Source organism: Microtus pennsylvanicus, chromosome 12 (assembly GCF_037038515.1).
Source record: "Microtus pennsylvanicus isolate mMicPen1 chromosome 12, mMicPen1.hap1, whole genome shotgun sequence".
NCBI lineage: Eukaryota > Metazoa > Chordata > Mammalia > Rodentia > Cricetidae > Microtus > Microtus pennsylvanicus.
In genome coordinates, this window is record NC_134590.1 from 1,503,105 (window position 1) to 1,518,568 (window position 15,464).

At 41.4% G+C, this 15,464-nt stretch overlaps 1 protein-coding gene across 1 annotated transcript in view; it reads right to left on the minus strand.

The window, feature by feature from the left end:
• Positions 1-1,807: 1,807 nt before the first annotated feature.
• Btbd8 (BTB domain containing 8) overlaps positions 1,808-15,464 on the minus strand; it is a 59,447-nt gene continuing 45,790 nt past the window's right edge. The window contains exons 11-18 of the mRNA XM_075942719.1: positions 15,083-15,220; positions 14,124-14,253; positions 12,002-12,063; positions 9,255-9,921; positions 8,439-8,526; positions 7,920-8,059; positions 3,903-6,125; positions 1,808-2,652 (exon numbers count right to left, since the gene is read on the minus strand). Coding sequence (XP_075798834.1) covers positions 2,183-2,652; positions 3,903-6,125; positions 7,920-8,059; positions 8,439-8,526; positions 9,255-9,921; positions 12,002-12,063; positions 14,124-14,253; positions 15,083-15,220 — 3,918 coding nt within the window. The 3' untranslated portion in view covers positions 1,808-2,182. The remainder of the gene's footprint in view (positions 2,653-3,902; positions 6,126-7,919; positions 8,060-8,438; positions 8,527-9,254; positions 9,922-12,001; positions 12,064-14,123; positions 14,254-15,082; positions 15,221-15,464) is intronic.

Below are 15,464 nucleotides of genomic sequence, written 5' to 3' on the forward strand. Positions count from 1 at the left end.
GGCTTCAACACATGACCAAGTGTTGCTAGAGTCCTGCAGACTCTAGCACTGCTGCAGCAGTGGCGAATGCATGCTCACATTCCCTAAATGGTCACCACTTAGGCAAAACGCATCTCCAGTGATGTCTGTAAACATGGTGTGTAACTGAGTGTGTGTTAAGTCTTAATAATTTAAGGTAAAGGTTTTAGGATCTGAGGATGGAGAAGAAATGCAACTTCAATTATAAATGTCTAAACTTTGGGGAGGTTTATTATTAAAAAGGAACATGTAAAACAACGTCACATTCGGGAAAAACCCCACAAACGTCTCAGGAATGAAGCGTGCTTCCTTCCCACATAAGGCCTTCCCACACTACCCACTACTGGTAAATGTTTGTTTGCGGCGTGGTGAGGAAATGAAGCGTTTTGTATGGTAGAAATAACGGCAATGTGGAATTAAGAAACAGTGGATCCGAGCCTACAAGATAGCTGCGGGCCTTCTAAGTCTCTGGTGATAAGAGCCTTCCTTTACGGTTTAAAGACATGAGTCTAATCTTTACGTTCCCACAGGCTTCCAAGTACACAGCGTGTGTACTTATTAAAATGTTTCTCTCCTTCTCCTGCCCTCCGCTAGGAACTGTTTACTTCATTCACCTTCATACTCCTTAGCTCAATGCCTGTTTCTCTCCCTTAAATAACCAAGTCAACAGCTACAGCTACAAAGTAACCTGTACGGGGTGTCCCACTTCTGAAAAGGGTGTAAACCTGGGGATGGAGGGATGGCTCAGCCTGATTGAGTCCAATCCCTGGGACTCCCGTGGGAGAAGGAGAGAACCTACTCTCAGGAGCTGTTCTGTGACCTCCACGTGTGTTCTGTGACACCGGTGCATGTCCACCCACGTAAACACACACAAAATACATGTAAAAAAACTTAAAACCTTTTTTTAAGGCATGAAAAATTCTTGCTGCAGAGATGGCTCAGAGCGCTGGCTGCTCTCCCAGAAGTCCTGAGTTCAATTCCCAGCACCCACATGGCACCTCCAGCTGTCTGGAATTCCAGTTCCATCACACAGACATATATATGCAGGCAAATGTATAGTAAAAAAAAAAAGAATGAAGTCTGTGGTATAAGAGATTAGCACTTAAATGAAAACATAATTGTTATTTTAGAACAAGTAATTCTATTTAAGTTGGTTGTTATCTTCAATATATGTTCACATCTCATGTCATTTTGAAAATTTTGCTATTTTAGAAAAATTTTAACTTAAAAGATTCCCTTACTTCTGATATATTCTCGAGAAACATGAGTTAGTTACAAGACACAGTGTTTGAAATCCCATGACCTTAAAGGACCATAGTCAGCAGCATCTAAGATCCAAGCATTTGCTCTCTGGTAGCATTGTGTATCTGTTTTCCTACAGACCTACAGACTGAGGGAAATCTGACCACAAAGAAGGATCTAAACAGACACCAGGAAGCCCATGCCCGCGGAAGATCAGGACCGGCTGCCTCCCTCACCCACCCATCTCGATCAATACTTGGGGCTAGCTCAGTGCAGGGCACTTCCAAATTATTCTTATCATGCCACACAAAATAAAAGTGACTGCTAGGGTTCACAGAGACAAGACTGTTTCCAGTGCCTGCCTTGGATATATCCAGAAAGCCCCACTCCTCCTAGTTTATTAAAAATATGGTTGAAACTTAGCATACGACCACATCTCAATGTCCTGGTCCTGAAATGTTGGGGAAGCTGTGGGGGCCTCTGTCTCCCCAATCCCCAGCACCCAGCCCGAGTCTGAATGCCATTCACAGATTAATTTTATACAATGCACACTCACACAGTAAGTTTATTGTTCAATTATTATGGTACCATATGCAGAATCAAAAGTAAGGAGTTGATATCCTTGTGTACTGACATGGAAATTCTTAAATAAATGAATAAATTATCAGCTGGGAAAGAAAAGTAGAGCAAAGATTTTCCTACAAGTCTCCTAATCTCTCTAATAGTTATGAAAAACATGCTCAAAATTTAGAAAAAAACATTTTTAACATGAGACATGAGATTATTAATAATCTATTAATAAATAAGCTATATTTACCTCAATAAATTGAAGGTTAATTCTGGCTAATGAAATTATAAATATAATGTAGGCATCAAAAATACAGGGTGGCATAGTTTAAACTTTCCCCGAGTGCTGAAACTCTCAGTGCTGGGTTTCCAGTTCCAGGATTGTCCACTCCCCTAGAGGCGAACAATCTCTGGAGGAAACACTCGCCATGGTGTCCCCTGCCGAGGAGTCGCCCAGCGGGGACGACAGTTCACTCCCCCTGTTCCACGTGTCGGTGTGTGCTGAGCCCTGAGGTTTTGAGCTGTCTCGAGCTAAAAGGAGTGTCTGGTTGATTAAATACTGCGCTAAGCTTAGGTCTTCAGGAAGAGAACTTGTGACATTGAAGTCTGCGTCCTGTTCAGAGAGCAGCTGCTTCAGCAGAGTCCAGTCCTGTTGTGCAAAGTGCCGGTCATCCTCAGAGTCCCTGACTAGGACGCGGGCTTCTGACTCCGCTCTCTGCTCAAATGCTTCTGCGGTCTCCATCTCACATACTGGAGAGAGGGTTTTTGGAGGCCGGTGGTCATAAATGCAGGTTTGTGCCCGTGTGTCACAAGCATCTATGTCTCCTGCAATGATTCATAATACTACACAATGTAAAAATTGACATCGACCCCTCAGAGTCTTGTAGAACAGCAGTAACACAATGTAACAGCATCAGCTCCTCAGAAAAACACAACATGGAAAAATAACATTTTTACAAAATTGACAAAATTTTTGAGGCATTTATTTTTCTGTTAAAAAAATTCAAGGGTACTGTTTAGCAGCAAAATCAACAAAGGTAACTAACAATAATTTTCCACATTTTAATTTGAAAACTTAGAATACAGAAAATAACATAAATTATTTAAACAAACATAAAAGTACACACAAATCTACTTCACTACAATAGAAACTCAAGGAGGAAAAAAAGACAGTCATTTGGAGGTGCCTTAGAAATAACCTGGTTTCAGGGGATGGGAGATAAACACACTGAACCTAAAGCTGATCTGTATATCGCACAGTCGAGGGAGGATGTGAGCCAGGACAAACACAAAGAATCCAGCTTTGGAAGATCTCCCATTCTTATCAGTTACTGAATAGGAATTTCTGGTCAATACTTTTCTTAATTAGGATACACAATAGTTACTCAACCAGCTACTAGTGCATATTTTAAGTCATTCGTCTGAATTAATAAATAAGAAAGACATCAACACAAAACAATTAGACAAGAAAGAACCTAGCCTGTGAAATAAGACGGGCCTTTTCCTATATCATCACTGTGTCTAAATATAACCTCTTTTAGAAACTTAATCTTTCTGCTTGAAAAATTTAGAATTATAGTGATCCTGAAGAAAGTCTTAGTTTCTGTAAAATGCATATAAATTATAATAATTAATCTAGTTAAAATAGTGTGGTGCTTTTAGCACATATTACTATAGTTATTGCACAGCCCTCTTAGATCTGTACAGAAGATCCATAAACATACCCAATGTAAAGTAAAACTTCCAACAGTGAAGAATGCTTCTATTAAATCAGACATGATAACTGCAATGACACAAACTAAGTTCCTTTTTCTATGTAAGATCTAGCATGTTACCTGTGTCCAGTAAACAAGGTTTTCAACTACATATTAATTATTCACTAAGATTTTAAGCAAACAATAAATAATGGACAGCTAGCTCATTTTCATATTATTAATAAATTTAAATTCTCATTTAAAAGTTGAAACTGTAGCTTAAATATTCTAATTAAAATATAACATCCAGGCTACAGACAACTTCAGACATCTATGAACTTATTTTCCTATGCATTTAGCACATCTACTTCTGTACATTACCTGAAAACACAGCGTTATTAGCTTTCTTGGGAGCTGTGGAATGGCTCTCTCTCACTTGACCTTCCTGAGGCAGGACTTGGCTCGCATGGGAGTCTAGAGATTTTGCTGAGCTGATCTTTGGTATGTTGGAGCTGAGTTCTCTCTGATGAAGCTCCAAATGACACGGTCGTTCATGAGATTTCGTGTCACCATCCAGGAATGTGTTATGGTGCTGAAAGTCATTGGCCACCTCACTTCTGTAATTTGTTTCTTCATCTTCTGGACAAGGCTGCTGGCTTCCTTTGGATGGGACATCCACCCCGTTCCTGTGGTCTGTTGAGACACTCTGTTTATCTTTTCTTGAAGAGTCTTTGCTACTAGGCCCCAGGAGGATGCTTTCATTTTTGTATGCACTGTTGTCTTTATCATTGTGTTTACAATGTGCAGAAGTATCTTCACTTTCTTTAGAAAATCTGGAGTGGCCTGTCCTTCCGTGGCGCTCATAAGTAACACCATCAAAAACATCAGAAGGTGAAAGAGAATCCATAGGCGGTTGGCAGGGGGTGGGGACTTCCCCTTCATCAGATCCCACTTCTTCACACTCATCTACAGAGAGCAACACTGACCTTCTAAATCTTTTAGTTGCAGAAAAGTCGTGACTTTCATGTTCAGTTCCATCTTCGAAAGCTAAGTTAATTATTCCCTGAATGTGCTGAGTACCTGAGTTGGACAGGGAGGAATTTTCCCCAACATTTTCCGCTTCGGATCTTTCGTCTTCTGTTTCATCTGCTGATGAAGAAACCTGGTCCATTTCCTGAGCAAATGGGATACTGCCTCGTGGAATACTTTCTTTCTCCCTGGGATGGATCACTGTGGCTCGAGACCACATTTCTGGCTTTTTCCTAGGCGTCTCGTCGTCACTGGTTGAGTTGATCTGGAAAAGGTCGCTCCCACTCTGCCTTTTTACTTTGACTTCAATTCTCAGGTTGGTGTCATACACCTTCAGTTCCTCGGGGGTGCTGGTATCACTGCTGCTCCTCCCAAGGAAGTCAGGGCACAGCATGGTGCCACACTTGGACACGCCTCTGTCATTTGAGCCCTCGTCATCCTGAGACCCTCCGGCATCGTAGTCTTCAGAGCGGGGCTTTATGTCATCCGAGGACGTGGTGGCGCTGCCACTGTCGGATTCTGGGCTCTCTCTCTGCTGTGTGGCCCTGCTGCTCAGACCCCAGTGACCCACGAACGGAGCTTCATGGCTCTCTGGGGTTTCTGATGTTTCCATGTTTTTATAATTTTTTTCTGATGGTTGTCCCAAAAGACACCTGGAAGGAACAGCTGAGTTGACTGGAGTAGAGCCACTGGGTAGGAGGCTCTGAACTGATGCTTTCCTTCCGTCTTGGACAGAGTCTAGGGTACCATTTGCCTCTCCAGGAGTGCACGGACCTTCTTTCACTGTCACACAATCCACACTTGGTTTCGTGTCTGTGTCTTTCCTTCCTATTTGTTTCTCTCTACCTGACAGTACACAGAGTTGCTCTGCGTTTGCTGAGCCTGAACCACAAACTGGGTTAGAGTTTATGGAGTTTTCATTTGGATTTGAAATCATGGATTTCGGAGCAGTGACGTTACCACAATTCGAGTTTGCACTGGGAAGACTCGCATCTTGGTAAGCGGATGTGCTACTCTGACCTACGCCAGCTAGTCTTGACGTCAGCTCGTGTTTCATTGACTCATCCATCTTTGGTCTATTCTGGCCTTCTAGCTCTGGTTTCTTTTTGTCTTGACTGTCCAATGGCGTTTGTGGGTGAGGTCTGCACAGTGACTGGGGTGTGTCTGCACCACTGGTCTCAGAAGCAAGGTGAACCAGGGACCCGTGAGGCCTCTGCTTAGAAACATGGCTCTTGTCACTCACACTGGGGAGCACGCATTTCTGGGTGGGGGCTGCTTCAGTTTTGGAAGGTCTTTGAGGAGCTTGAGTTTGCAGCATAACTTCTCCAGGAAGCACTTTCTGTTTTGAACCTTTATTGTTCAAAGTTCCACCTTTCTTGGACTGACTTGGGTTTTTAAGCATTGGTACCACTTTTGCATTAACCTTCTGCAAAGTTCCATGTCCTTGCTTGATAACTTTTCTCTTAGGCACTTGCCTATCTGCAGCTGTGCTGTGCCTCAGCCTTGCCACATTTTCATCAGACTGTCTTGAAGACACTGGATGTTTTACAGAGTGTGGTGCTTCTCCACGGGGGCCTAAGGAAGTAAAGAGATTCAAAGTACTCTCAAATTCTGAGTGGAACTTATGTTTTCAAATCATTTTAGAGTTAAATAAAATCAATAAAGCAACCAAAGGGAAACATCTAATATTGACAGACAAAACATAATGAATAATAATAAAGTAAAAACCTTTTCTATTAATATTTAAAATATAGAGGGATTTATTCAGGGATCTTAGTAAAAACCACTGTAGTAGAATCTTCATCAAGTTATTGCTGTTCCTAAAATGGATTTGTGTAAATGTGTTACAGCAGAAAATCTGATTTTCTTTAATCAAAGCATCAAGAAAAGCCCTCTCTTTGAAGTGTGTTTCTGGGGGAAACATAGCTGAAAACAAGACCTGACCTAAAATAAAATGTAAATTTTTGGAAATTGTTAGTTTTTCTTTAAACTGGAATAACCTTTTACTAGAGGATTATAATTGTTGTTTATCAGGGCTAACAACCCAGATCTGCAAGGAAAACCAGACTGTGGGCTACAGAAAAATGTAGAATAAAGTTTATTAATTATTTATTAAAAATTCCATTTATGCATTCTGGTTAAAGTCTTAGAAACGAAATTTGGGGCACTCAAATCTGCCAACCCCAATTGTCAGCTTTACTTCCATGTGTGTATGAGGGTGGGTGGGGGCCTAGAGACTGACCAGGGATGTGAAGGGTGTCCCTTCTACACTGAGCTCCTCCAGTCCTATACAGCCATTTATGCCTAAATTTCTAGCTGTTACTAGAATATGAATAATTTTATCTGCTTTGTTTTCAATTGACTTGTAGTATTAATTCATTATGCAAATCCAGATTATTTTTCAGATTATAGAAATTGGTCTTACAAATGAGTGCTTAATACATAAAAAGTAACTGTTATGTGTGTGTGTGTGTGTGTGCGCGCCCTTGCGTTAAACTATGTGTGCACACACACACCAGAGGCCAGTCTCAGTGATTACTCCCCAGGAACCACGCAGTTCCTTCTTTTTGAGACCAGCACTTGGGGCTTAGTTTCGGCTGGCTAGCTGGCCACTGAGCCTCAGGGATCCACCCATCCACCCCTGCCTCCCTAATGCTGAGATTTTACGTGTGCTTCAGTACACTTGGCTTTCCCTCTAACATTTATGTACCGCGATATACCCTCAGCCTCCTTCCTCCTCCCTCCCTTCCTTCCCTCCTGTCTATTTTGAGATAGTGTCTCACGTAGTCCAGGCTGGTTTTAAACTCACTATATCAATCAAGGATGACTTCAGCTTTATCTCCCTGATGGAATGACTACGGGCATGTACCACCAGGCCCAGAAAAAAGTAATATTTAAAACTGGCTACCATGTGCAAGTTATATGACCTAATCAGTATGCTTTCTTCTTAGAACACTGAAAAACAACAGCATGGTGACAGGTTCTGAAGGAACTCCCCCTTCACACACATTTGCCCAGCTCCTGCTGTTCCTTAAGAACTCTTCAGTGCTAACTCATAAACAGAATTCCTCTAGTCACCAAAGAAACTTTCAAGAAACCTAGGCATGCTCCACAAAAGGACCAGAAATACAGATGAGTCAACAACACCTTTAAGTTCCTCTCCACGGAGGACAGGAGAACCACAATCAATCTCCCAACACTAAAATATTTATATAAAAGCCATAAAGCTTTAACTCAGCAGTATAGACAAGTGTACGGTAACACAGCCAGGCCCCATTTTGCTTATCTGTAACTGCAGGTCCGGCCAGAGCTTTGCTTGTCCAACTGACAGGACCGCACCCAGAATCCACAGGACCACTGCAGCTTTACCTTGAATTTGAGCCAGGGTGGGAGGGGCGCTCTTGGTCCGCGGCTGAGTTGCTGTATACCCATTGCTGTTCCCTCTTTTCTTCTGAGCTGCCTGCGGTGCTGGATCAGCAAGTCCTTTGCCACTCACCTTTTTGGTTACGCTGAGGAAAATGATTGCAGTTAGCATTACAGTGATCCTCTAAAACAGGAACTGATCAACACCGTGTGTGACCATAGCCATATATGACCACACAGCTTTTGTCAAAAAAAAAAAGAAATATATCTGTTTTAAAAATATATAAACCTATATTCATAAGCCTTTAAGTTTTGAAAGATCAGACCACATATGATAAGACAATGCATAACTTTGCATGCCATTAAGCATAGCTAAGAAACTTTTACTACATTGAACCATTTTATATAAATATGAAATAAAGTTTAAAATGCCATTTCATATATACATTTAAATGAAGAAAAATCTTTAAATCATTCAGCTAGAAGTTTATTTATAGCAGAGACATCAGGTGAATAGAGTCTTACCTGCTGCTATTGTTAGAGTCTTGTTCATGAAGGCTTCTTTTATTGGAAACTCCACTGAGAACTCTTGAAACTGGTCGAGATTTTACAGCTATAAATTAGAGGTATCAGTCATGAGGAAGAGAACATTAAAAATAGTAACAGGCTGGATAAACATACAGGCTAGACACAGGAAAGACCATATTCTCTCTTTTTGCACATATGAATTAAACCACACGTTAGCATTTAGCAGTGATTAAAGCATTCCAGGAACATGCTTTCTAGGGACTTTCAAGTATTAGGAGCTACTAAAATGAGGATTTCAGGGTTAGGGTATGTATCTGAGTTAGCAGAGTGCCTGCCTAGTGTACATGAAGTACTGGGCTTCACCTACAGCACCGCATAAACCAGGCATGAGACAGAGCTGAATCTTAGGGCCTAGGAGGCAGAGACAGGAGGCTCAGAAGTCCAAAAGTATCATCAATTACACAGAAAGTTCAAGGCTAGCATTGGGCTACTAGGGAGAACCTATCTCAAAAAAAATTTGGAGCACTGAACTGGTGATGTAGATTGTTTGTCTACCATATATGAAGCATGGGCGCTTGCTCCCTCGCTCCCCCCCCACTCTCACTCACACTCACACACACACACACACACACACACACACACATTGTTTGTCTACCATATATGAGGCATGGGAGCTTGCTCCCTTGCTCCCCCCCTTTCTCACACACACACATCACACACACACACACACACACACACACACACACACACACACACACACATGCGCGCGCGCGCGCCCGCACAGATACTAACACAACAGGAGTGCTAACCCACCTCCAGTTGACACTACTCCATTATTCAATGCCTGTCCTGGAGAGTCACTCAAGTGCAGCTTCTCGTCAGACGACCTGTCTCCCACTGATCCGTTTTCTTTCAGCTCATCCACACATCCAGTGGGAGTCAAAAGCTCCATACTTGAATTTGTAGATCTACTAGAGGGTCCTGCAGAGGTGGCGCGTGAAGGATCTTTTCCTGTCTGTGTTTTCAAAGGCTTGGCTCTGGCTTGCACATTCAGGTTTGCAGTGAGTACCTTGGGCCTGGCCCCTGTAGTCTGTGCTTCTTGGTTCCTCATTCCTCTTCCAGGCACTGAGTCCTCCTGTCCAGTTGCTGCCGCTTTTGCTGGTCTTCCCACGACTTTGGAGAGATCTTCCGGCTTGGCGTTACCATTGTCCTCTGTCTGAGGCTTTGCTGCAGTTTTAGACTTGCCAGAAACAACTCTCCCCCCAGCTCTCAGCTCCTTTGTAACTCTGGATGTTTTTGTGCTGTCATTGTGCTTGAACACTTTGTTTACACTACTTCTGTTCGTGCTGGACGTACAGCCAGATGCTCCTAACCCATCAGATTTCATCTTCTGAGCAGTAGAGAGAGATGTCCGACACACTTTTTTATCTTCTGTCCGAGGTTTTGTTTTTATAACAGCATCAGAGCCTTGTCTCCTTTGCTACAAAAAACAAAAAACAAAAACAAAAAACAGAGAGAAAAGAGAAAAATCTTACAAATTGACAAGTCTTTGATATAGAAAACTTTATGTTTCAAGAAAATTTTGGTTTAGCTTTTTGTCACTGTCATTTATTGTGACAGTGTCTCACTACGTAGCTCGAGCAGGCTGGCCTGGAACTCACAGAGACCCACCTGCCTCTGCCTCCCCGTGCTGGGACTAAGGTGTGCGCCGTGACACCTGGCTTCAGTTTTAGAAGGCACCCTTCATGCTATCCCAGGACAGTGATCTCCCATGGAATGACTTAGCCCTCGCTTTTACATTCATATTATGATTTAGGATCACATAAAACCATTTTTTTATCATTTTAAAAATCATTTTCATAAAAATTTTGGGTTTCTAACTTTATTATCTTAATCAAATCTGAAATACAGCATTATTAATTAATACTAATCATAAGTAATGTTAATTAATTGTGCCATTACAGTAGAATCCCCGAAGACTCAGGCTATGCCGAGTAGCTAACACTGGAGGTTTCTGAAGCCCATTCTCAGGGTCCGTGCTAACATCTGACCCATCTACTTCATCTGCACAAGGGAACCCTGGGAAATAGCCCCTGTGCCTCCCTTCATTTGCTGGATAAGAAACTGGGCATTAAAGCAGACATGTGGCTGACCCACGGCCACACGCCTGGAAAGGACAGACCTGGACTAGAGCTCGTGATGCATTGCTTTAAGGATGTCAGCTGAATGGTAAAACCTGAGGGACATTGTAAAAATTTTCACTAAAAGTCTTCAATTCAAATGCCAGAAATTTTATCATGAAGCATTTAATCCTCTGTACTAAGAATAATTTACTTTTGGGAGTCCTCATTAAAACAAAAAGACACAGTCAGGGCAGGCTTGGGATCACAGAGCACAGTTAAGGGAAGTCAGGGCAGGCTTGGGATCACAGGGCACACTTAAGGGGAGTCAGGGCAGGCTTGGGATCACAGGGCACACTTAAGGGGAGTCAGGGCAGGCTTGGGATCACAGGGCACACTTAAGGGGAGTCAGGGCAGACTTGGGATCACAGGGCACACTTACTGGGCCAAGGGGAGTCAGGGTTCCCACACTCACATCACGGGAATTAGGGGGGAAGGAAGTCAAAATGTTTCTGTTTGTCTTTGTTTTGTTCTAAGGCAGGTTTTCACTAGCTGTGATGGCTCCCAACTACTTCCACTTCCCAGGGCTGGGACTGCAGGCATGCACCAATACTCTGGGCCAGAGGGGGCTGTGTAGCCCCGCTCAGGGATGGAGCACAGCAGACCACAGCACACTCTCCAGAAAGCAATCCCAGGACGCTGGCTGACAAGCTCTCCACGGCCCCAGTTTCCAGCCAGAGATGTGTGGGGCCTGAAGCCAACAGGGTATTTCATGGCTACAGACGTTCCTACTTAGTAGGTTATAAGGAAGAAAACAAGACTCCTTGTCTAATTTTCAAGGATAATATGTTTTTATATTCTGAGTCAGAGCGCTGAATGAATGAGTCCATATTTTCATCAGAATATGCATAATCTTGTACTTAGATATTTTCCTGATTGCATAAATATCTGTATAATAACATCTGGAAGGAAGAAAAATACATTTCAGGCTATAATAAAATCAAATAATTTCTTTTAAAAAGGAAAAAGGACAAATTTGCCATTTTAATGTTTTTAAGAACAGAGTACGGTCCCGTTACTCTGACTTTTTAGACAGTGAATCTCGAGAACCTTGTGTTATATTTACTGGAAGGCAGTCTGAGAGCAGACATCACACAAGATCGTGGATGTCTAGACAATTCCTGGCTTACTGGAACAGATCCAATATGTTATTTGCCAAAAAACAATTTCAAAGAAATGAAAAGGGAATATATTTCCTATACCAAATGAATATAAGAAATTTACATAATTTAAAATGTATATACGTAAAAATGTTCATTTTTAAGACTCAAAATTACTTCCTCTTAAAAATAGCTTTAATTAATAAGCGATTTATTTTGGAATATAAAATGAACTTGAGTAGTACTCTCCCCGGGACCCGGACAAAACGCCGCTGTTTACCTGGGAGCTGGTGAGCACGGGCTTCCTGCCGAGTCTTCGGTCATCACCTTTGTCAAATGCAGCTGTGGAAAAAAACAAGAAAATTATTTTTCATTACCAGAGAAATCCAGGAAAAATAGAATGCCAGCAGAAAATGTTAGATTTTGATAGATATTTAAAAAAAAACCCTTTAATTTAGAAGCAAACCAGTATACAAGACAATTTATCATCACATTTCAGAATAAAGAACCTATTCTTCAATCTTATTCTCTGGTCCAGAAAATTTTGTTTTTAAAGCTTATGAATAAAAATGTAAAATCACATATATTCAATTAAAAAATCCAGACTTTTCACAAGCTATAAATTTTTAAATAACTGGTTTTATTTAGTTTCTAAATTTAAAACTATGTTTTATACATAATTTAATATGAGAGAATATCCAATACCCCCAAAATACTCCGCTGAAATTAAAACTATTTTCTGGCTTTACAGACTGATGACAATGGTGGACAGAGAAGGCACAGAGCACAGCAGGAGACGACCCTCGAGTTCATCCCGCTCTCACTTCACAGGTTAGTTTATGTGGAGTTACTGGGAGACTCGTGCTCACACTCTTAAGAACTAGAACGACAGCAGGAAATACACAGAAATAACACGATAGGGGCAGAGCTCAGTGCAGATTTTCAAGGTTCACAGAGCTTGAGATTTTACTTTAAAGGCTCTTCGACACCTGTGATTTCTCAAATGTTTCATTTTTAGTAAAATGGCTGTCAAGCATCTACGATGCAATCAAACGAGAGCACAATAGCACAGAGAGAAGAACAGAATTCTCCTCCAGTCAGCAGCTCAGCAAGAACTGAGAACGTCAGAGCAAGGCTGACCCAAAACGGTGACCATGCGCAGGCCAGGACTCACTACAACTCAGATCACCCCGATGCAGCGTGCGGTGATTAACTGCATCACCACTGACAATGGTCTGGGCACATCTGTGAGACGTGCAAACTCACACAGACTCTTAATACGTGCCGCGAAAGATTAAAGAACACTGAGCTTCAGCTTAGCTGTGAATCCTCTAAAAAGAGAAAAACAAAGTTTGCTACCAATCAGAAGCGAGCTCGAAGGACACCCACTGAAGGGACGCAGCTCCCTGCTCCTGCACACTGCAGACTGTGGAGGAAAAGCTAGTCTGAAATCCAGCACAGAAAAGTCACACGGAGAAAGTGTTCAATTTCTAAAGGCTTTATGATTTTTATTACACAAAAAATAAACACCTTTGGAAACTGCTCTTTAAATTACGTCTGGTTGCTTTAGTGAGCACGTCTCACCATGAATATATCACTTAGGAATTTATACAGCTGAGATATATTTTATCACACACGGCTTCCATGTTTCATAGAACTAAATGTCTGTTCCATAAAATACAGTCTTTGAGCTTTAATGTCAAAGAAAAAAAGTGGAGCTGCGGAGCACGGCAGGAGCTGCTGCCACGGCAGTGTTATTTCGGAGGCACCTGCTTTAACCTAAAAATAGTCACGAAGCCATTTTAGCTCCACACCCTCAGAATTCTATTTCCATGTTTTTTACCACACACACTTTCCGACAGATATACATCTTTTGTTGAATGCTGATGTTTCAAACAGCGCCTAGGAAATGTCAGAGATCACTGTGCGGCTCCCGAGGGACCCTCCGCAGTAGCGCACACTGCATCCCTGAACCAATCACTCGTAAAATAAAGCCATCTGATCTCGGCAAAACCACAAGGAAAGGTTCTTGTGAAAGAGACGGCAAGCTTCCCAGTGAAATATGTTTGCAGAGGGGTGAGAGCCTGCTCGGTGATCTGACTGCACAGACTGGTCCTTTTACACAGCTCTTCACAAGGATTTTTTCTTCTTAGCAAGTTTGGCTAGAATATTGTAACTAATAGAGATAAGGATGAAAAATTGCTAATTCCATACATGAAAATGAATTTCCTTTCTAAGAACGTCAGAGAAAGCAGCCTAACGCATCCCCACTAGTTTTGGGTAGTGCTCCATTACTGACAGAAGCTCTCAGATGCTAATTAACCGGAATTCAGAACGCCTTAACAATGTCTGCTCTCACAGAGACCACAACCTGAGAATAAAATCTCGGAAGAACAACATACCTGCCTGGATTTTCTGCTGGTCGTCTATGTGCATCCGCTGCCAGCCTTCCGTGTGACGAACAGCGTAGAAAGACTGAACCAGGAAGGCCCACAGCTTGTCACGCACAGCTTGGACCTTGCACGTAAAGCCCTGTGTTCCAGCAACAAATCAGCAGCTGGTAAGAGCCACATTGTCATAGCAACCAGTCATTATTCCTTCCCGAATCTACTTACTCCCAAGCTAGATCAGTGATGTCATCAGTTACATTTCTAAGATTACCGAGCACATGCTATTTATGAAGGCTTCCTCATTAGCAGGATGTTATAGTGAACATGAAGCTAAATCTACTCTTTAAACAGGATTTTAAAACAGCAATGGATTTTATATGAATACCTTCCACAACCTCTCATATCAACTATGACACGGCAAGGTCAAATACTCTATGTAATAATAATAAATTTGATGAAATATTTTATTCTTATAGAATAAAAATGACAAAAATTCTTAATTATCTATTGTCACCAATTAATTGCATTTTAAAAATAAGTGACATTTAAATTTTTATTTTTCCTACTCAATCTAATTTAAAAATAAAATTTGTTTTGAGAAAAAAGAATTACTAATACCATAAAATAAAAGACATTAGTGATTAAAAATACTAAATATGCATTATATATATATAAGTTTATTGTAATTATCAGAGAAAAATACCAAAGTCACATTGTGCCAGATAACTGCTAAGTCCCAAGCTGCGCTCAGAGGTAAGGGGCCAAACTGCCTGATTCTTAAGTTTTATAAAAAGTTGATTTGAAAACGAACATAATTGAAAAAAATATTAGGAAATATTTCAAATAGATATAAGAAACTATCAAGTCCCAAGGTGTCCAGTACCTAACTACACTGACCTGTGCACGTGCAACTTAAACCTCAAACCATCCACAACATTACACATCTCAGTGAGTCCTGTCCCGCTCAGTACCATTTCCTTTGTGCTTTCGGAACTCAGTAGCACGTCCAGGCTCATAAGAAGGGTGCAGCTATTTTCAGTGGTGATATTGTCTTCAATTGCTTTAAAAATTTTGTCCAACAGATGAGCTGTGCTGCTCATGGCTTGTGACTATAAAACACAGAATTTGACATTTAATGAAGTACATGTAAAATACACAATAAATGTCAAAGTCTAGTTAACAGCAGTATAACTGTCACAGATGGATACATAGCATCACCTCAAAACACATCTTTTCTGTTCAAAGACTCCATGAGCATGCGCCCCATTTAATGCCAACACACTCACAATACATGCACATGCAAACATGCACACAAGACACACATGCATACACACATATACATAAAAGACATGT